The following is an 18,708-nucleotide window of genomic DNA, read 5'->3' on the forward strand; positions in this document are numbered from 1 at the left end:
CTATCCATTTTCCATCTTGCAAAACTGAAACTCTGTACCCTTTAAACAACAAAGATATTCTTATTCCTTGACCTAGTAACTACTACTGGGAATTTATCTAAGGGAAATAATTAAACAGCAAAAAGGTACATGCCGAGAGGAATTCAATTCCACACTATCTAGAATGGCAAAGTAACTGAGAATAGATGTAAATTCCTAATAGTGTTATATTAACTCTACAGTTTATATAGCAATTAAAAAATCATAAGTATGAAAATTATGCAGAAAATAGGGGTAAAAACTAAGTATAAAAAAGCAAAGAACACAAATACTGTGTATACTACAATTGCAGGTTTTTATAAATAATTATATATTTGGGACAAAAACAAAAATTCTACACCTGTAAGTCAAAGATGCAAGACCAACAACATCAGCATCACCCAAGCAGTTAGAAACAAATTCTAGGCCCCATCCCAATCTACTGAACTAGAATCTTCATTTTAACAAGATCCCTAGATGTTCTGTAGGTCCATCAAAGTCTGAGAAGCTTGGGGATAAAGGTTTACTTCCTGGTGATAATTTAGATAAGCTTAGGGTAAGTGTAAAACCAGTATCTAATCATTTAGAATTATGAGCAAGCAGATCACCAACATCTCCCTTCACTATGGCTAATACTGGAGTTTAAACAAACAGTGAGTGATTTGCCTTTTTCTCTTTTTCTAAAGGTTGGGTGGGAGTGTGTGTGTGTGTGTGTGTGTGTGTGTGTGTGTGTGTGTGTGTGTGTGTGTGTGTTTCTGTGTGTAAACAAACACTGAGGCTCAAATGGATATATGCTGATAATTGTGGATACTACATTCGGCTTACCCACCCTTGAGGTTAACATGTGACAGAAATGAGCACATGTGTTCAACTATCTCAATGCAGCAGCAGTACAGTGAAATGTTAAAACATTAAACTTATAATCAGTAGACTTGGGTTTTTGAAACCCACTCCACCCCTCCTTTTCTTTTTTTTTTTGCCTCTTATGAGTAATGAATGATTTAATCTCTGAGTTTCATTCTTCTAATCTGTTAAAAGGAAATAACATCATTTACCAGAGTTATTGTGAAAAATAAAATGAAATAATGCAGGGACTTGCCTGGTGGCGCAGTGGTTAAGACTCCACGCTCTCAATGCAAGGGGCCCAGGTTCAATCCCTGGTCAGGGAACTAGATCCCACAGGCACGCCGCAACTAAGAGTTTGCATGCCACAACTAAGGAGCCTGCGAGCCACAACTAAGGAGTCTGCCTGCCACAACTAAGACCCAGTTCAACCAAATAAATAAATAAATATTTTTTTAAAAATGAAATAATGCATAAGAAAACACTTAGGATACAGAAGTATTCAGTGAGTCCCTAGATTTATTAATTCCTATATATTTAAAAGAATAACATTCCCTCATTTGTGTCTTTTGATCCTCCATGTACAACAATTTGTAGAATAACACTGTGGGGTGGGGAGGTGGGGTGGAGAAAAAACACAAATCTCAACTAGCAATTCTCTGTTCCTCCTGGAAAAATTATGAACTGCTAGAATGTGATGGTCTTATTCACACATCAGAACACCTACTTACAAAACCTATTTTCTTTCCACTATACCACATTCCTTCCCAAATGTGAACTGGAAAGTGATCAATGAGGTATAAATACTGAACCAGCTAATTAACTTTTGTCTTTGTCCTTAGGCGCTCCCCCTGTAATCCATCTTGCAACTTACTGTCCTCTTAATCTTGGTAAATCACTGCTGTGATCAAATCACCTGTGGGCTCAAAACTATCAATACCTTTTCAATGCCTATGGAATGAAGTTCTAGTAACAGATTAAGGAAAGGAGAGATCTACCAATTACTAAGTGCTTAGTGTCACACACTGTGCTAGGTGATTATCTAAGCTCCCCGTTTTATGACTATAAACCCTTACCACAAAAAGCAGTATGTGACAAATATCATGCTATATATTATGAAAGTACTGAAGAAGAACAGGCTACTTTTGGTTATGATGTCTTAAAGGTGGTATGTACAGTCTTTGAAGAGATTCTGATAGGGGAGGAAAATTTCATAGATGTGGGATAGGATGATGGCAAACACAGTTCCCTATCTTATGAATCCCTTTTATTGTCCCAGGAAATATATACATCTAGTCACTGAATAAATACCTACAGTGATGCCAAGATTCCGTCATAAGGCAGCCCATAAATAAATAAATACCATTTATTTCTATCACATTCATCTTTGATGCACATGTCAACCTACTTTTCCAAAATGACCCTGTCACTTCTCCACTCAAAAGCCTTGAGTGGCTTTCTATCTCACGCATAGAAAAAGCCGAAGCCCTTACCAAGGGCTACAAGCCTGTAAGCTCTGGTATCCTGTTCCTTCTGTTGCTTATCTCCTATTACTCTCCCCTTTGCTTAGTCTAACACAAGAGCCACATACACGCTCCTTGGGTATCCCAAGCATGCTCCTGCCTCAGGGTCTTTGTACTTTCTTCCTTCCTCTTCCTGGAATGCTCTCCCTCCCAGATGTTGGATGGCTCACTCCTTCATTTCCTTAAGGCCAAATGTCATCTTCTGAGTCAGACCTAGCCTGACTGCCCTAGGTAAAACATCAACTCCAGCTTCTTAATATTTTCTAGGCTCCCTTCCTCGCTTTGCTTTTCTTTATAGTACTTACTGCACCGAATATACATTTTACCCATTCATCCATCCATCCATTCATTGACTGATGGATGTCTTTCTTTCTCTCCCTGGAATGTAAGCTCCACAAGGAAAGAACTTTTCTATGTTTTGTCTATTGCTGTATAATACTGCCTGGAAAATAGGAAGTACTCAATAAATACTTATTAAACAAATGAATAAAATGAGAAAAAGGAAGGTGTGACCTGATTAGGGACATGGTACAATATAATGAGTGGGAGATTCTAAATTAAAATTTGCAATGCCTGAGTTTTTAGCATGAGACATGATGGAGAAGCATTTCATAAAGAATAAGAGGGATTAGCAAACCCTAAAGTAATCTGGCACAAACAATTCTGACCTTAAAGTTAGTTTTTAATAATAAAAGGGATACCTAGAATATCTAAGAGAGAATTAGCTAGAAAGGATGATTAAAGAAAGGAATACGATTAACATTAATATGAACCTTAAGGTAGTTAATAAATGCTTTAAGGGGTCTGGGTATAATCAGCATTATAGTAAGAGTAGAATCTAGAGTCAAACTCTGTTGCTTTCTAGCTATGTAAACTCAGGCAAGTTACCTAATTTTATGTCTTATTTTCCTCATGTGTAAAATGGGTGTTATGAGAGTAACAACCTTCATAGTGTTGATGTGGTGATTAAACAACACCATGTATACTTGGCACATATATTAAATGTTAATTTTTATTAGCATAGTAACTGGCACATAAGCTCTCAATAAATATTAGCTATTAGTATTATTGCCAAATTATAAACTTTTGGTAGCTTATTCTGAAAGTGACTAAACCAGAGGTACATCTGGTAAGGACTATAACATAAATTTTTAAAAAGACTAAAAATTAATTACCACATAAGAATCTAGCACTTGTATGGAGAGGGTGTGGAGAAAAGGGAACCCTTCCACACTGTTGGTGGAAATGTAAATTGGTGCAGCCACTATGGAAAACAGTATGGAGGTTCCTTAAAAAACTGAAAATAGAGTTACCATGATCCAGCAATCCCACTCCTGGGCATATAACGGGAAAAGATGAAAACTCTAATTAGAGAAGATACATGCAGGCTTCCCTGGTGGCGCAGTGGTTAAGAATCCACCTGCTAATGCAGGGGACATGGGTTTGAGCTCTGGCCAGGAAGATCCTACACGCTATGGAGCAACTAAGCCTGTGAGCCACATCTACAGAACCTGTGCTCTAGAGCCCGCGAGCCACAACTACTGAGCCTGCATGCTGCAACTACTGAAGCCCGTGTGCCTAGAGCCCGTGCTCCGCAACAAGAGAAGCCACTGCAACATGAAGCCCACACACCGCAACGAAGAGTAGCCCCGGCTCGCCGCAACTAGAGAAAGACCACGCAGCAATGAAGGCCCAACGCAGCCAAAAATAAAATAAATAAAAATTAAAAAAAAATAAAAAAGAATTAAAAAAAGAAAAGAAACATGCAACCCAATGTTCACAGTGGCACTATTTACAATAGCCAAGACACAGAAGCAACCTAAATGTCCATCGACAGATGAATGGATAAAGAAGATGTAGTATATATATACAATGGAATATTACTCAGCCATAAAAAAGAATTAAATAATGCCATTTGCAGCAACATGGATGGACCTAGAGATTATCATACTAAGTTACGTGAGTCAGACAGAGAAAGACAAATATTATATGATATCATTTACAGGCAGAATCTAAAAACTAGTACAAATGAACTTATTTACAAAACAGAAACAGACTCACAGACAGAAAACAAACTCATGGTTACCAAAGGGGAAGGTGAGGGGATAAATTAGTTGTATGGTATTAACAGATACACATTACCATATATAAAATATATAAACAACAAGGATTTACTGTATAGCCAGGGAACGATATTCAGTATCTTGTTATAACCTATAAAGGAAAAGAATCGAAAAAAAAGATATATACATATACATATGTATAACTGAATCACTTTGCTGTACACCTGAAAGTAACACAATATTGTAAATCAACTATACTTCAATTAAAAAAAAAAGAATCTAGCACTTTTAGAACACATCTATTCCAATTACTGTATGTTTTGGTACTATAACATTCATTTTGGATTTTATTTATTTATTTATTTATTTATTTATTTATTTATTTATTTATTTATTTATTTATGGATGGCTGCATTGGGTCTTTGTTGCTGCATGCGGGCTTTCTTTAGTTGTGCTGAGTGGGGGCTACTCTTCGTTGTGGTGCGTGGGCTTCTCACTGTGGTGGCTTCTCTTGTTGCGGAGCATGGGCTCTAGGCACACGGGCTTCAGTAGTTGCAGCACGCAGGCTCAGTAGTTGTGGCTCACGGGCTCTAGAGCGCAGGCTCAGTAGTTGTGGCTCATGGGCTTAGCTGCTCCACGGCATGTGGGATCTTCCCAGACCAGGGATCGAACCCGTGTCCCCTGCATTGGCAGGTGGATTCTTAACCACTGCGCCACCAGGGAAGTCCCTCATTTTGGATTTTGTTTAAAAGTCAGATATAGCATAAAATTTGACTGACTTTATAGATTTAATTTGTATCAGTTGTTCTCGATCTTTTATTCTTCTACAATATACTTGAGAGAGATGGCACGCTCCCATTATACACAGTGGCTCAGTAGAGCAATGATTCTCCACTAAGTGGGGAGAATGTGGTGGGGTGAGGTGGGGTGGGTTGTCCTGAATTGAGAATTACTAGTTCACATAATGGAAAAATATTATATAAAGAAAGCTGTGATTCAGAGGCAAGAAACAAAGTCAAATCTATAGAAAAACACCAAGTGTTAAGTCACAGATTCATTTCTTTAATGTAGATCCAAAACATTCAAGGTACTTAAAATGTCTTACTAGTGTGTTTTCTCCATTGGAACTATTCCAGAGCCTCATTCGATTATCTGTACCAACAGTGAGGAGGTGAAGCCCATCACTTGTAAAACATAAGCCATTAACTTTCCCATTATGAGCAGTGTTTGCTGCAATGAAAAACACAATTCAGTTTATCTGTTCTTATAAATTCACACACTTAATGCTTGATGATATAGTTATTTAAACATATTAAAGGACAACTATCTGAATTATCTAAAATATATAAGTTGATTATATTTAAAATTAATCATCCCTTTGGATTACTTGAACATAAGCTATATAAATTAGAACCATAAAAGCAGAGGAAAATAGGAAAAGCAAAGGGAGAAAATCCTGCCAAATATAATTTTTCTTCAGAGAGTAAGCTGTGCTATCAAACTCACTTAACTGCATAAACCTACCACTAAAATTTTAAATTGAAAATTAAACTTCTTATATACTATTTCCATTTTCAATCTAAAAATCATTCCATGGACTATTAAAAATCAATAATACTAGTATTTGCCACTTAAAGAAGTGTTCTAGTCTCAATCAAAATTTATATTACTTTCAAAATGAACAGGTTTGAGAAAGCATAATTCTCAATAACCTGATTAATTTAATTTACAAGATTATTAAAACAATCATAGGTTTTATATAGTTCAACCTAATGTATTTCTGGTCCAAATTTAATTCTGAATCAGAATTTTAACCTACACAGAAATTAAATTCTATTATAAAAATGCAATAGAAGTACTTTGTCACCTGGATTGCAGTGGACTCAAATTAAACACAACTTGCAAATTTTGTGACAAAATGGACACAAAATATTACCATTTCTTTAATTTATTGTAACTTCCTAAATGGCACTGAATTTGTATTAGTTGGCCTCATGTGAGGAAAAAAATAAAATAAGTTAATCCAGAAAAGTTTCTACATTCAAAAATTCAGGGGCAGAAGAAATGCCATACTTACTTGCATCTTTTAGTTTCTTTCTTTTTTTTTTTTTTTTTAAAGGCTGCGCCACACAGCATGCGGGATCTAGTTCCCTGACCAGGGATCAAAGCTGGGCCCCCTGCATTGAGAGCACAGACTCTTACCCACTGGACCACCAGGGAAGTCCCCCTTACTTGTATCTTAAAGAAAGACAACCATAACTTATATATACTACCAAATGTAAAATAGCTAGTGGGAAGCAGCCGCATAGCACAGGGAGATCAGCTCGATGCTTTGTGACCACCTAGAGGGGTGGAGTAGGGAGGGTGAAAGGGAGACGCAAGAGGGAGGAGATATGGGGATATATGTATAGCTGATTCACTTTGTTATAAAGCAGAAACTAACACACCATTGTAAAGCAATTATACTCCAATAAAGATGTTAAAAATAAAAAAAAAATTTTAAAAAAGAAAAAATAAATAAAAGCTCACTGGAATCCTCAGTAAAAAAAAAAAAAAAAAGACAACCATAATTTAGTTGATATAAATTTAGAAACTGATTTGTTGTGAATGCCTTTTTAAAAAAAACATAAAATCTACAATTTGTCAACATACATTTATTATTTGGTTTCAATTCAAAAATTTCAATATAAAAATACTATCAATGCCATATTTCTATATTAATGTGTTTTTCATTACCTGATTCAACTGCTTGTGACTTTTTCCCATTATGCTGATCAAGAGTAATCAAACATCCTGATGCTCTCCTCACATCCCATAATTTTGCTTTACTGTCAGCACTGAGAAGACATAAATGTTACATTAACGTATATAGCTAGGATAATGACTGTACTCCTCACCCACCTTTCCAGTATTATGGCATACAGAGGTCTCAGTATATTAGCACAAATGTATCTGTACATTTGGATGGTTGTACTTTTGCCTTTCCAGCAAATATTCAGTAGTCAATAGCAGCACAAAAAAGTGAAAAAATAGAAAAAAAAAAAAAGTAAATCACAAGGATGGAATTCTTCTGTTTTTTCTGTTGTTTTTAATGACATGAGCATCTTCCTCTCCAAAGACTAGACAGGCTTAGAGCTTTGTTCCTTGGCAAATATGTTACTGTATCTGTTCTACTGTTTGTTATTCAAATGTTGCCTAGATAATCAAGCAGTGAACTAATTTCACTTTGCTTAAGAATCCATTTGGTAGGAATATGGTTTTTCTTTTTTCTTTTTATATGAAAAAAATTGAGAATAAGGTGAATCATAAGGACAAAATATTTTTATTTGGTTTCCTGTACTCAAATCAATCTTTGCCAGATATACAAGAAATAAATTTAATGTCTCCTAGAAATTCGACACTTATTTTCATTTTATTTCAAGTGAAACGAAAAAAGGTAAAACCATGATCACATATCAATTTCAGCTTCTAAACTACTACTAAAGAAAATATAAATCAGTTCAACTGATGCTATCATATCCTCACAAAGCCCTCGATAATATTCTAACCTGTTGGGTTTATCCAGGTCATTTTAATTAGAAAGAGCATTACGCTGCATTTTACAAGCTTATTTCTCATTTATAAACCTTTTTTAAAAATATCTATACAGGGTTTATCTCTTCGCATAACTTTGATTATTTTCACAGATCACCATCAAACGTAGCCAATTAGAATAGTCGGCAAAAAGTTAGCATTTCCCATTCTCAATTTGGTTTTCTTTCTTTCCAGCTGGGGAATAGGTCTGCAATGGGAGGAGTCTGAGGACTTAAGTCTCTTCTGAAACAGATTAGATATGGACATATCTGACTCCTAACATTGATTACTAGGTCCATTCTGGTACTGATTCAAATTCCTGGGGTACTCTGAGAATTGAAAGCCTCTTAGTTTCCCTCTTGATTTGAGGAAAACCAAATTAGAAACAAACAATGTAAATCGACTCTAGCATGGACCCACAAGCAGTGCCTAGCTCCTCACCTTCACACCTCTTTGGCCAGCCTTCTTATGGCTACATTCTAGACTTTGTTCTACTTCAGAAATCATCAATTTCAATGTCACATTCTGCAAACGATTAACAGAAGCTTCTTTGGGGAATAAACTGTGACAGAGAGGGAGAGCTGGCTGCTTTACAAAAATTGAGACACATTTCTCTATAAGACTAATAAAAGTAGTTTTTGTAATAATTCTTCTGCAAAAAGTTTTATTAAAATGTCTATATCAAAATTTGATTACTACTTCCTGTCCCTTCAGTTTTAAAATTTTCTTATCAACACTCATGTTTCTATCTCATTAGGTCCTTGATCCTTCCTATAAGCCTTTTGGTGATTTTATTTCTTTCCTTATACCTGTGACTTGAACAATTTTTAGACAATTGTTAAGTCTGTGTCATTCAAAGTTTTGATTTCTGTGGCTTAGTACAGCTGTGGGCTACACCTTCGATAGAGCACAAAATACTGACCAGCAATCCTATATGCCCTTAATCAGCTCCCTCTTCCATTCATTAAAACTGTTATTCCAAATCTTTAACTACCTTCCCTGAAAATTGCATCCCATTCCAGTATTTTCAATAGATGACATCAAGTTCTACTAGCTAAAAAACAACAGAGGCCACTGGGTTCACATTTCTTGAGCTTCTCTGCCAAAGTCACAAATTTAATTGTATTCATGCCTTTCTCCTCCTTCCATTTAGTCTCATGATGCCCTTCATGTGTCAAATCAGTGTCCCCTTCTATTGGGACCCTTGATATTATCCTCTCTTGTCTAGTCAAGGTCCTGATGTACCAATTATTCCATTTCTTCCTTTTTTAAAAAAATTTTTTTATTTAGTTGTTTATTTATTTATTTATGGCTGCGTCGGGTCTTTTCTGCTGCACGCGGGCTTTCTCTAGTTGCGGCGAGCAGGGTCTACTCTTCGTTATGGTGCATGGGCTTCTCATTGTGGTGGCTTCTCTTGTTGTGGAGCACAGGCTCTAGGCACGCAGGCTTCAGTAGTTGCAGCACGCAGGCTCAGCAGTTGCAGCATGTGGGCCCTAGAGTGTGCAGGTTTCAGTAGTTGTGGCGTGCCAGCTTCAGGAGTTGTGGCTCACGGGCTCTAGAGTGCAGGCTCAGTAGCTGTGGCGCATGGGCTTAGTTGCTCTGCAGCATGTGGGATCTTCCCAGACCAGGGCTCAAACCTGTGTCCCCTGCATTGGCAGGCAGATTCTTAACCACTGCGCCACTGGGGAAGTCCCCCCTTCATTTCTTTCTTTCTTTTTTTTTTTTTTAAAGAATTTCACTTATTTATTTATTTACCCATTTATTTTTGGCTGTGTTGGGTCTTCGTTTCTGTGCGAGGGCTTTCTCCAGTTGCAGCAAGCGGGGGCCACTCTTCATTGCGATGCGCGGGCCTCTCACCATCGCGGCCTCTCCTGTTGTGGAGCACAGGCTCCAGACGCGCAGGCTCAGTAGTTGTGGTGCACGGGCTTAGTTGCTCCGCGGCATGTGGGATCTTCCCAGACCAGGGCTCGAACCCTTGTCCCCTGCATTGGCAGGCAGATTCTCAACCACTGCGCCACCAGGGAAGCCCCCTTTCATTTCTTATCTTCACTAATTTTTCTCCAGCTATACTTTTCCGTCAGCATTTAAATATGTAAGACTCTTCCTTCCAGCAAACAAAACCCACAACCCCCTTGATCCTCAATTGTTAAGTGCTTTTAACACAACAATGTAAAACAACTATACCTCAATTTAAAAAAAAAAAAAAAAAAGAAAAAGAGTTAAGTGCTCTTGTTCTTTTTTCCCATATTATACCTACCAGAGACATATCTCTATTAAAGCATTTTTCAGGATGTCCTGAAATCACTGGTTTTTCTGACTATACCCCCTCATTAGACTATTAGCTTCCTGAAAGGACTATGCCTGTGTTACCTCTGTGTCCCTAGCACAATGCTCAGCACATGATAGGAGTCATTAAATGTTAGTAAACTGAATCAATGAATGGATGAATGTGCTGAATCAGATTCAAAATAATCTTGGGTTAAAGAAAATGAATTAAATGCTACTATTCTTAAATTGACAGAGTGTTAAATTTTTGTAAGCAAAAATGACACAACACAGTTGTTTCATGGGTAGTACTAGTAGATTTGCATTGCTACATAGATTCTGTTGTTTTCTCTGTTTTACAAAGTGAGCACCTTCAAGATAGATAGTGAGGATTAAGATTATGATGCAAAGGAAGATTTCTTTTGGTGATACGAATTAAAATTTGTAACTCAATTATCTTATTTTCCAGGACGTACTTAACAACTAAATATGCATCTAACATAAAAACAGTCTTTCCAAAATGCTTATCATTAATTATTAACTTCAAAACCAAATAATTTGCATTTTACCTTGCAGTTGCCAAGATATACTCATAACGTGGTGACCAGGAAACTGCCAATATTTCTTGTCTGTGACCTGCAAAACAACTGTATAAAATGACTTGCAAAATATTTGAAAAAAATCAAAAGATACAGTGCAATTAATTTTGCCGGATTATGAAGAAAGCATAGACTAAATCTTAAAAATAAACTGATACAATCATGATTTTTTTTCACATTTATAATAATCTATATATAAATATTAATGTGAAGTCTATGGGGCATTTCTCACAATGCTATTTTATTATAAAAGGTCTGGGTTTGCTTTGGAAAAAACAGTCAGAGCAAGTGAGTCTGTCTTTTTAAATACAGGTGTTAGCCTAGCAAGTCTATCCATTAATAAGTGATATAGCTCAAGCTTACTTACTTATCTCTACAACAAAATCCCTGCAACAAACCACCATACAAGATAAACATTCTAAAGAATAAAAATGTTCTCTAAGTTTTCAGAAAGTTATAACAGAAAAAAATTATTTTAATTCATGATTGTAAAAGGCATTTATATAAAAATTTTTATCTAGAAAGCACAAGTGATAAGTTCATAGGATAAGTGATTTCAGCATTTTAATTCACTTCTACCTAACTAAACTATTCAAATCATATATTTTCATCTACCTAGCTTATATTCATAGAAATTCATGATAATGTAAAACAAATGTTATCCATCTCACCAAGTTTTCCTGATATATTTATATGTGTTTCTTAGAGATGAATAAAAATATTATATCTGAATTACATCCCATTTTTTCATTGTTTAGAATTAGACGATCTAATACTAATAAAAAAGTAGCAAAAATAATTTAAGCTAGTAAAACTTTACCAAAGTATTATTTCAATACCTTTTTCTAAAATATTTTTATTGAGAAAAGAAGCACCTAAATATTAAGAACGTTTACTCAGCCAGAACAATATTAAAAAATGTTCATGGAGACAAATGTACTGATATAAGTTTCATAAGTAGTTCATTTTTTTCAATGTAGAAATAATACAAGGTTTTGAGTGAGACTTTCTATATTCTTTGAGCTTCCCCTGTGGCTACTGTACATAAAAATGTCTCCTCAATAGTTTGGTTTTATAACAATAATGCACAAAAGGATCTTTATTTCCCTGTTGACTTCTAACAACTAGCACAAAATACATCAGTCATGTCACTTATAAAGAATACATTGTCAATAATGTTTCATTTTGTTGAATGGTTTACTCAGAGTAGTTGTTGTTTCAAATACCCTGTAGAATGTGGGAACAGGATCCAGACTTTAAGTCACAAAGTTGTACTTTGGGCCCTCTAGTACCAACTATAAAAACAAAACAAAAAAAATAGTTTAAGATAATTTTACTATAAATCATCACCTAAAGGAAACAAGAAACTACCATATGAGTCATGACATTTTCACTGTATCCATGCAGAAATATAAAAATGTATGCTAATAACATACTTTAAATAGTTACTAATGTTTATAACTAGGAAAATTCACTTTATTTTAATAGCTTAGCTTTTCCATGTTAATGATATACTTCCAATCACTAGTAACAGATTCACAGAAACTCTGGACACAGACTGAGTGGACCTCAAAGACAAGTTAGTGCCCAAACTCTTTAAAGATGAAGCAGCTGACTGATGTCTGGAGGTGAGGAGATTCATGAACTGCCACAGAAATAATATCACAGGGACCTGATACCTGATACCAGAAAAACATTTTTTTCTTCACACATGAAAATTTTTGTTGCAGGCGCTTTCATAAAAATGGATGTTTAATTTGAATCACACATTCTAGAGAAAAGGAAATCATTTCCTTGTTTTACTGTGTCAAAATGAAAAAGCTGCCAAATTTTGTTCACGTAAAATCTTTGAAACTTTGGTGGTTTAAAAGTAACTCTTTCACGTACCACAATGTTCACTGCAGCTGTATTTACAATAGCCAGGACATGGAAGCAACCTAAGTGTCCATCCACACATGAATGGATAAAGAAGATGTGGCACATATATACAATGGAATATTACTCAGCCATAAAAAGAAACAAAATTGAGTTATTTGTAGTGAGGCAGATGGACCTAGAGTCTGTTATACAGAGTGAAGGAAGTCAGAAAGAGAGAAACAAATACCGTATGTTAACACATATATATGGAATCTAAAAAAAAAAAAAAACGTTCTGAAGAACGTAAGGGCAGGACAGGAATAAAGACACAGATGTAGAGAATGGACTTGAGGACATGGGGAGGGGAAGGGTAAGCTGGGACGAAGTGAGAGAGTGGCATGGACTTATATACACTACCAAATGTAAAACAGATAGCTAGCGGGAAGCAACTGCATAGCACAGGGAGATCAGCTCCGTGCTTTGTGACCACCTAGAGGGGTGGGATAGGGAGGGTGGGAGGGAGACGCAAGAGGGAGGAGATATTGGGATATATGTATAGCTTATTCACTTTGTTATAAAGCAGAAACTAACACACCGTTGTAAAGCAATTATACTCCAATAAAGATGTTAAAAATTAAAAAAAAAAGTAACTCTAAGGGAACAGAAATGTGCTTTCTTAATCTTTGAATCCTAGCCACTTTGAAACCTAGCACAGTGCCCAACTTGTACAATATCTGTTAAACTGAATACAAAGAGTAATACACACAAGTTTTTTTTTTTTTTTTTTTAAAGAATTGTGATCTTCATCAGGGTTAAAATGTTTATATCAAAACTAACTAGGTACTAAAAGGGAGAAAGTTTTCAATATGTTAAAAAACAACATATGTACAAACCTGCTACCAAACAGTGCTTGGTGGCAACTGGAGACATATGATGACTATAAACTGTTTCTTCAAAATTAAATACATCTGCAGTCTGATAATCAAAAGACATTTAAAATAAGTGTAAGTTCTAATTATAATCACAAAAGCAACAAATTTTCTATTTACTTATTTTCACACTGTTAGCAATTTTTTAATTGACTGTTAGCAATTTATTTATTTTTCTCTAATAAATCCCAGAGATCAAGACAAGACAACCACTTGGTTCACCATCTTCCCTTCCGCTCCATTCTAGGGGACTTCAGCATCTACACAGATGATGTAGCCAGTACTCTGCCTCTCAGTGCCATACAACCTCAGCTACCACACCCAGGATAGTCGCATCACCTAGAACTGCTTCTCCTTTAAAATCACCTGTTTCAGTTATATATGACCAAATTTTGTATCATTTCAGCTCCCCCCCCCCCCCCCGCCCAGCTACCTACAAGACACCCAAATAAAGCCCAGAAGTCCCATCAGTTCCTTTCTTCACTTCTTTTCCTTCTTCAGCTTGGATTCCAAGTTTCAATACTTCAACTGCCAATATCTTTGATGTTATCATTGCATTTGTCAAGAACTCAACCTGACTCCAAATGTCTGCCTTCCGAGCACCTATATCCAGGTTTAACTACACCAGAGGTCAGCCAACTTCTTCTGTAAAGGGTCAGATTGTAGTCTTTGAGAACCAACTACTCATTTCTGTCACTGTAGCATCAAAGTGGCCATAGACAATAAATGAGCATGTCTGTGTTACAGTAACACTTTTTTTTTTTTACAAAAAGAGTCCATGAGAAGCCTTGGCCCAGAGCCCAGACTTGGCCTATGGGCCGCAGTTAGTTGACCTCTGCCCTATCCAGGTGAAGAAAATCTTATAATAGAGACGACTAGTATCACTATAAAAGATCATTCATCTCAACTGGGCTTTAGTACTGACTGCCGGTCCTACAATTTCAATAGCGTTGTCTATAAGATTTGCAGGTATTTCAAACCTTCTCCACTCTCCACAAAAATCGCCACTTCATCACTACAGGTGATCTGATCTTTCATTCCAAAGAGAAAATAGGAGCCATTCAATGAGAATTTCCTTATTGTCTTAACAACAAACTTATAAACACATTTGCTTCTGCTTATCTTTTTTCCTTCTTCATTCCTGTTATCATGAAAAAAATGATCCTTCCTCATATTTAATTTCCCCACCTGTGTTCAGATCACTTTCAGCACTGTCAGAAATCTCACGCTATACATTATTGCCTCTATCTCCCGAGTATGTATAACTGCTCTCTCCCTACTGGCTCATTCCCATCAGCACTAAAACATGTTCAAGTCTCTTTCATTGTAACAGCACTCCCCTCCCCAAGACAAAAAAACAAAATCCTTTTCACCCAAATTCCTCCTAATTAATCTTCTTCCTCCCCCTTTAAATCCAAATTTTGGCTGTCTCTAATTTCTTATCTCATGTATTTCTCAACTCACTGCAAACTTATTTTTTATCTCCACTACTCCCGCTCTCACCGCCCTGCCAATACCACTGATTACCTTCTATCACCAAATGTAGTCTTCATCTTACCTAATCTGTCAGTAGCATTCAACACAGGTGACTATTCTACCTTCGTTAAGACAGTCTCTTCCACTGGCTTCCATTATATCACATACTCCTGATTTCCCTCTTATTCTCGCTGGCTAGGCCTTTTCATTGTCTTCTGTAGGCTTTGTTGTTCCTTCTCCTGTCCTATTAACCTTCCTCAAGGTTTTGTTCTACGCACTCCTCTCTTCAACTGCCACCTATATCCTAGTGACTCACAAATCTATATTTTCAGTTTAGACCACATTCCCGAATTCCACCTATGTATAGCTCAATTCCTGGATTATCTCCACTTGGCTCTACACCTTAAAGTTAAATAGAGAAGACTCTAGAGAAGACATTCCTCTAAGCCACATCATATGCTCAAGCTATTAAAACATGCTCATGGAAAACTGAGATGAAGGTATGAAAAGTACCTAATATATACATTAATAGGAAAAACTAATGATGGGAGTAGAGGATGGAGAAAAGGACAGTATCTTGCCTTCCTTATTTTTCTTTATACATAGCAGATGCACAATTGTTTCTTACTGAATGCTTTCAAATTTATTATCAATAAAATATTGTCATACATTTATTTCAAACAGAATTATGAACTCATGGAATACTGTTTTAAGTTAGCAAAACATTTATGTTTTAAAGAAAATTTAAATCCAAGATGTCAGAGTTTTAATAGAAGCCAATGTTAAGGAAAGAAAATGTAAATGTATGGCTTATTAATTTTTAATTAATTAAATTAAAAAATTTTAATTAAAAGCCATACTTTTAAATGAAGTGTAACATACAGAAAAGTACACAAAAATCATAAGTGTACAGCTCAATTAATTTTCACAAAGTGAATTTTCACAAAGTAATGACCACCTGTATTGAAAAACAGAACATTACAAACATTACAAATACCCCAGAAGGCTCCTTAGAACCCCCTTACAAATCTCACCAAGAAAGATAACCATCATATAGGCCTCTATCATCATTAGATTAGTTTTGTCTATTTTTGAACCTCCTATAAAGGGAATTATATATTAGGTACTCTTTAGTTTTTGGTTATTTTATCTAATATTATATAAGAGTCATACATTTTGTTAATACAGAAGTGTTCCCTTGTCATTGTAGGAGAGTACTCCAATGTAAAATTTGCCAGATTTCATTTGGCTGTTAATGGACATTTGAGTTGTTTCCAGTTTTTGGTTATCATCAACAGTGCTGCTATAAACATTCTTACAAATATCCTTTAGTACACATATACATGCATTTATATACCCAAAAGTGTAACTGCTGGGTCAGAGGATATGCACATATTTGGCTTCAGTCAATACCAAATATCTGTACCAATTTGTGATCTCATCAGCAACATATGTAACTGTTATCATCAACCTCTTTTAAGTTTGGCCATTCTGGAGGGTACAGAGAGGTATCTCATTATGTATTTAAATAACACATCCAGGTGCACAATTAATAAAGTTGAACACTTTTATTTATTGGCTATTTGGATATCCTCTTTCTTGAAGTGCCTATTCAAGTGTTTTGCCTATTTTTCTATAGGACTGTTTTAATTTTTGTTGATTATATAATCTGTACATCAGTCCTTTTTCAAACATATGCATATGTCAGATATATCATCTCCCATTCCATGGCTTACATTTACACTTTTGTAATAGTGTTTTTTGATGACTAGAGATTCCTAATTCTAATGTACCTCAATTTATCTATCTCTGCCTTTTTGGTTTGTATTTTTTGTGTCTTTAACTGTCATAAGCAACAAACACATTTTCTTTTTTCATCTTTAAGTTGTATCATTTTATCTTTCACATTTATACTTGTAATCCACCTGAAATTGACTTTTGTGTCTGGTGTGAGGTAAGGGTCAAAACTAGTTTTTAAATATGGATACCTAGTTCATCCAGCACCATTTATGAAAAAGGTTATCTTTTCCCCAATTCACTGCAGTGTTATTTTTATCATAAACCAAATCATTACACAGCTATGGGTGTGTTTCTTGATTCTCTATCCTGTTCTCCTGTGTGTGTTTATTTTCACTTGTACCAATATCACACTGCCTTGATTAGTGTAATTAATTTATGGTAAAGTCTTGGTTACAGGTGGTGAAGTCCTCAAGATTCATTCTTCTTCAGGAGCACCTTGTCCCTCTGCATTTCCATATATATTATACATTAGAATTACCTAGTCAATTTCCACAAAAGAATTCTGCAAAGATTTTGATCAGAAATGCATTGATTCCATAGATCATACTGGGTAAAATCATTATCTTTATAATATTAAGCCTTCTAATTCTTTTTTTTAAAAGATTTATTTATTTATTTATTTATTTATTATTTTTATGGCTGTGTTGGGTCTTCGTTTCTGTGCGAGGGCTTTCTCTAGTTGCGGCAAGTGGGGGCCACTCCTCATTGCGATGCGCGGGCCTCTCACTATCACGACCTCTCTTGTTGCGGAGCACAGGCTCCAGACGCACAGGCTCAGTAATTGTGGCTCACGGGCCCAGTTGCTCCACGGCATGTGGGATCTTCCCAGACCAGGGCTCGAACCCGTGTCCCCTGCATTGGCAGGCAGATTCCCAACCACTGCGCCACCAGGGAAGCCCAAGCCTTCTAATTCTTTTCCTTCTTTTTCTTTTTAGAATTGAGGTATAGTTGATATACAATAACAAAGTGAGTCACAGTTTTTAAAGGCTACATTCCATTTATGGTTATTATAAAATATTCGTCATATTCCCTGTGTTGTAATATATATCCTTGTACCTTTCTTATTTTATACATAGTAGTTTGTACCTCTTAATCCCCTATGCCTATCTTGCCCCTCCCTCTTTCCCTCTCCTCACTGTGGTAACCATTAGTTTGTTCTCTATAACTGTGAGTCTGTTTCTTTCTTGTTATATTCACTAGCTTGTTGTACTTTTTAGATTCCACATATAAGTGATATCATACAGTGTTTGTTTTTCTCTGTATGACTTATTTCACTTAGTATAATACTCTCCATGTCCATGCATTTGATGCAAATGGCAAAATTTCATTCTTTTTTTCATGACTGAGTAGTATTCCATTGTATACACCACATCTCCATTATCCATTCATCTGTTGATGGGCAGTTGGGTTGCTTCCATATCTTGGCAATTGTAAATAATGCTGCTATGAACATTGGGATACAAGTATCATTCTGAATTAGTGCTTTTTTTTTTCCCCAGGAGTGGAACTGCTGGGTCATATGGTAGTTCTATTTTCAGTTTTTTGAGAAACCTCCATAATATTTTCCTCAGTGGCTGCACCAATTTACATTCCCACCAACAGCACCCGAGGGTTCTCTTTTCTCCACATCCTCACTAACATTTGTTATTTGTGGTCTTTTTGATGATAACCATTCTGACAGGTGTGAGGTGATATCTCATTGTGGTTTTAATTTGCATTTCTCTGATGATTAATGATGTTCAGCATCTTTTCATGTGCCTGT

General features: G+C 35.9%; 1 protein-coding gene across 5 annotated transcripts in view; it reads right to left on the bottom strand.

Annotated features, from left to right (window-relative positions):
- The window catches only part of ERCC8 (ERCC excision repair 8, CSA ubiquitin ligase complex subunit), a 62,686-nt gene that overhangs the window by 16,656 nt on the left and 27,322 nt on the right, over positions 1-18,708 (bottom strand). For 3 of the 5 annotated variants that reach the window (XM_082382421.1, XM_082382422.1, XM_082382423.1), the window contains 5 exons: positions 13,635-13,716; positions 12,111-12,179; positions 10,855-10,921; positions 7,184-7,284; positions 5,553-5,677 (listed from right to left, as the gene is read on the bottom strand). In XM_082382421.1, the coding sequence (XP_082238547.1) occupies positions 5,553-5,677; positions 7,184-7,284; positions 10,855-10,921; positions 12,111-12,179; positions 13,635-13,716 (444 nt within the window). The remainder of the gene's footprint in view (positions 1-5,552; positions 5,678-7,183; positions 7,285-10,854; positions 10,922-12,110; positions 12,180-13,634; positions 13,717-18,708) is intronic. The other 2 variants (XM_082382425.1, XM_082382424.1) reach the window with 1 other exon arrangement.

The sequence above is a fragment of the Balaenoptera borealis genome (assembly GCF_965194805.1).
Source record: "Balaenoptera borealis genome assembly, chromosome: 2".
Taxonomy (NCBI): domain Eukaryota; kingdom Metazoa; phylum Chordata; class Mammalia; order Artiodactyla; family Balaenopteridae; genus Balaenoptera; species Balaenoptera borealis.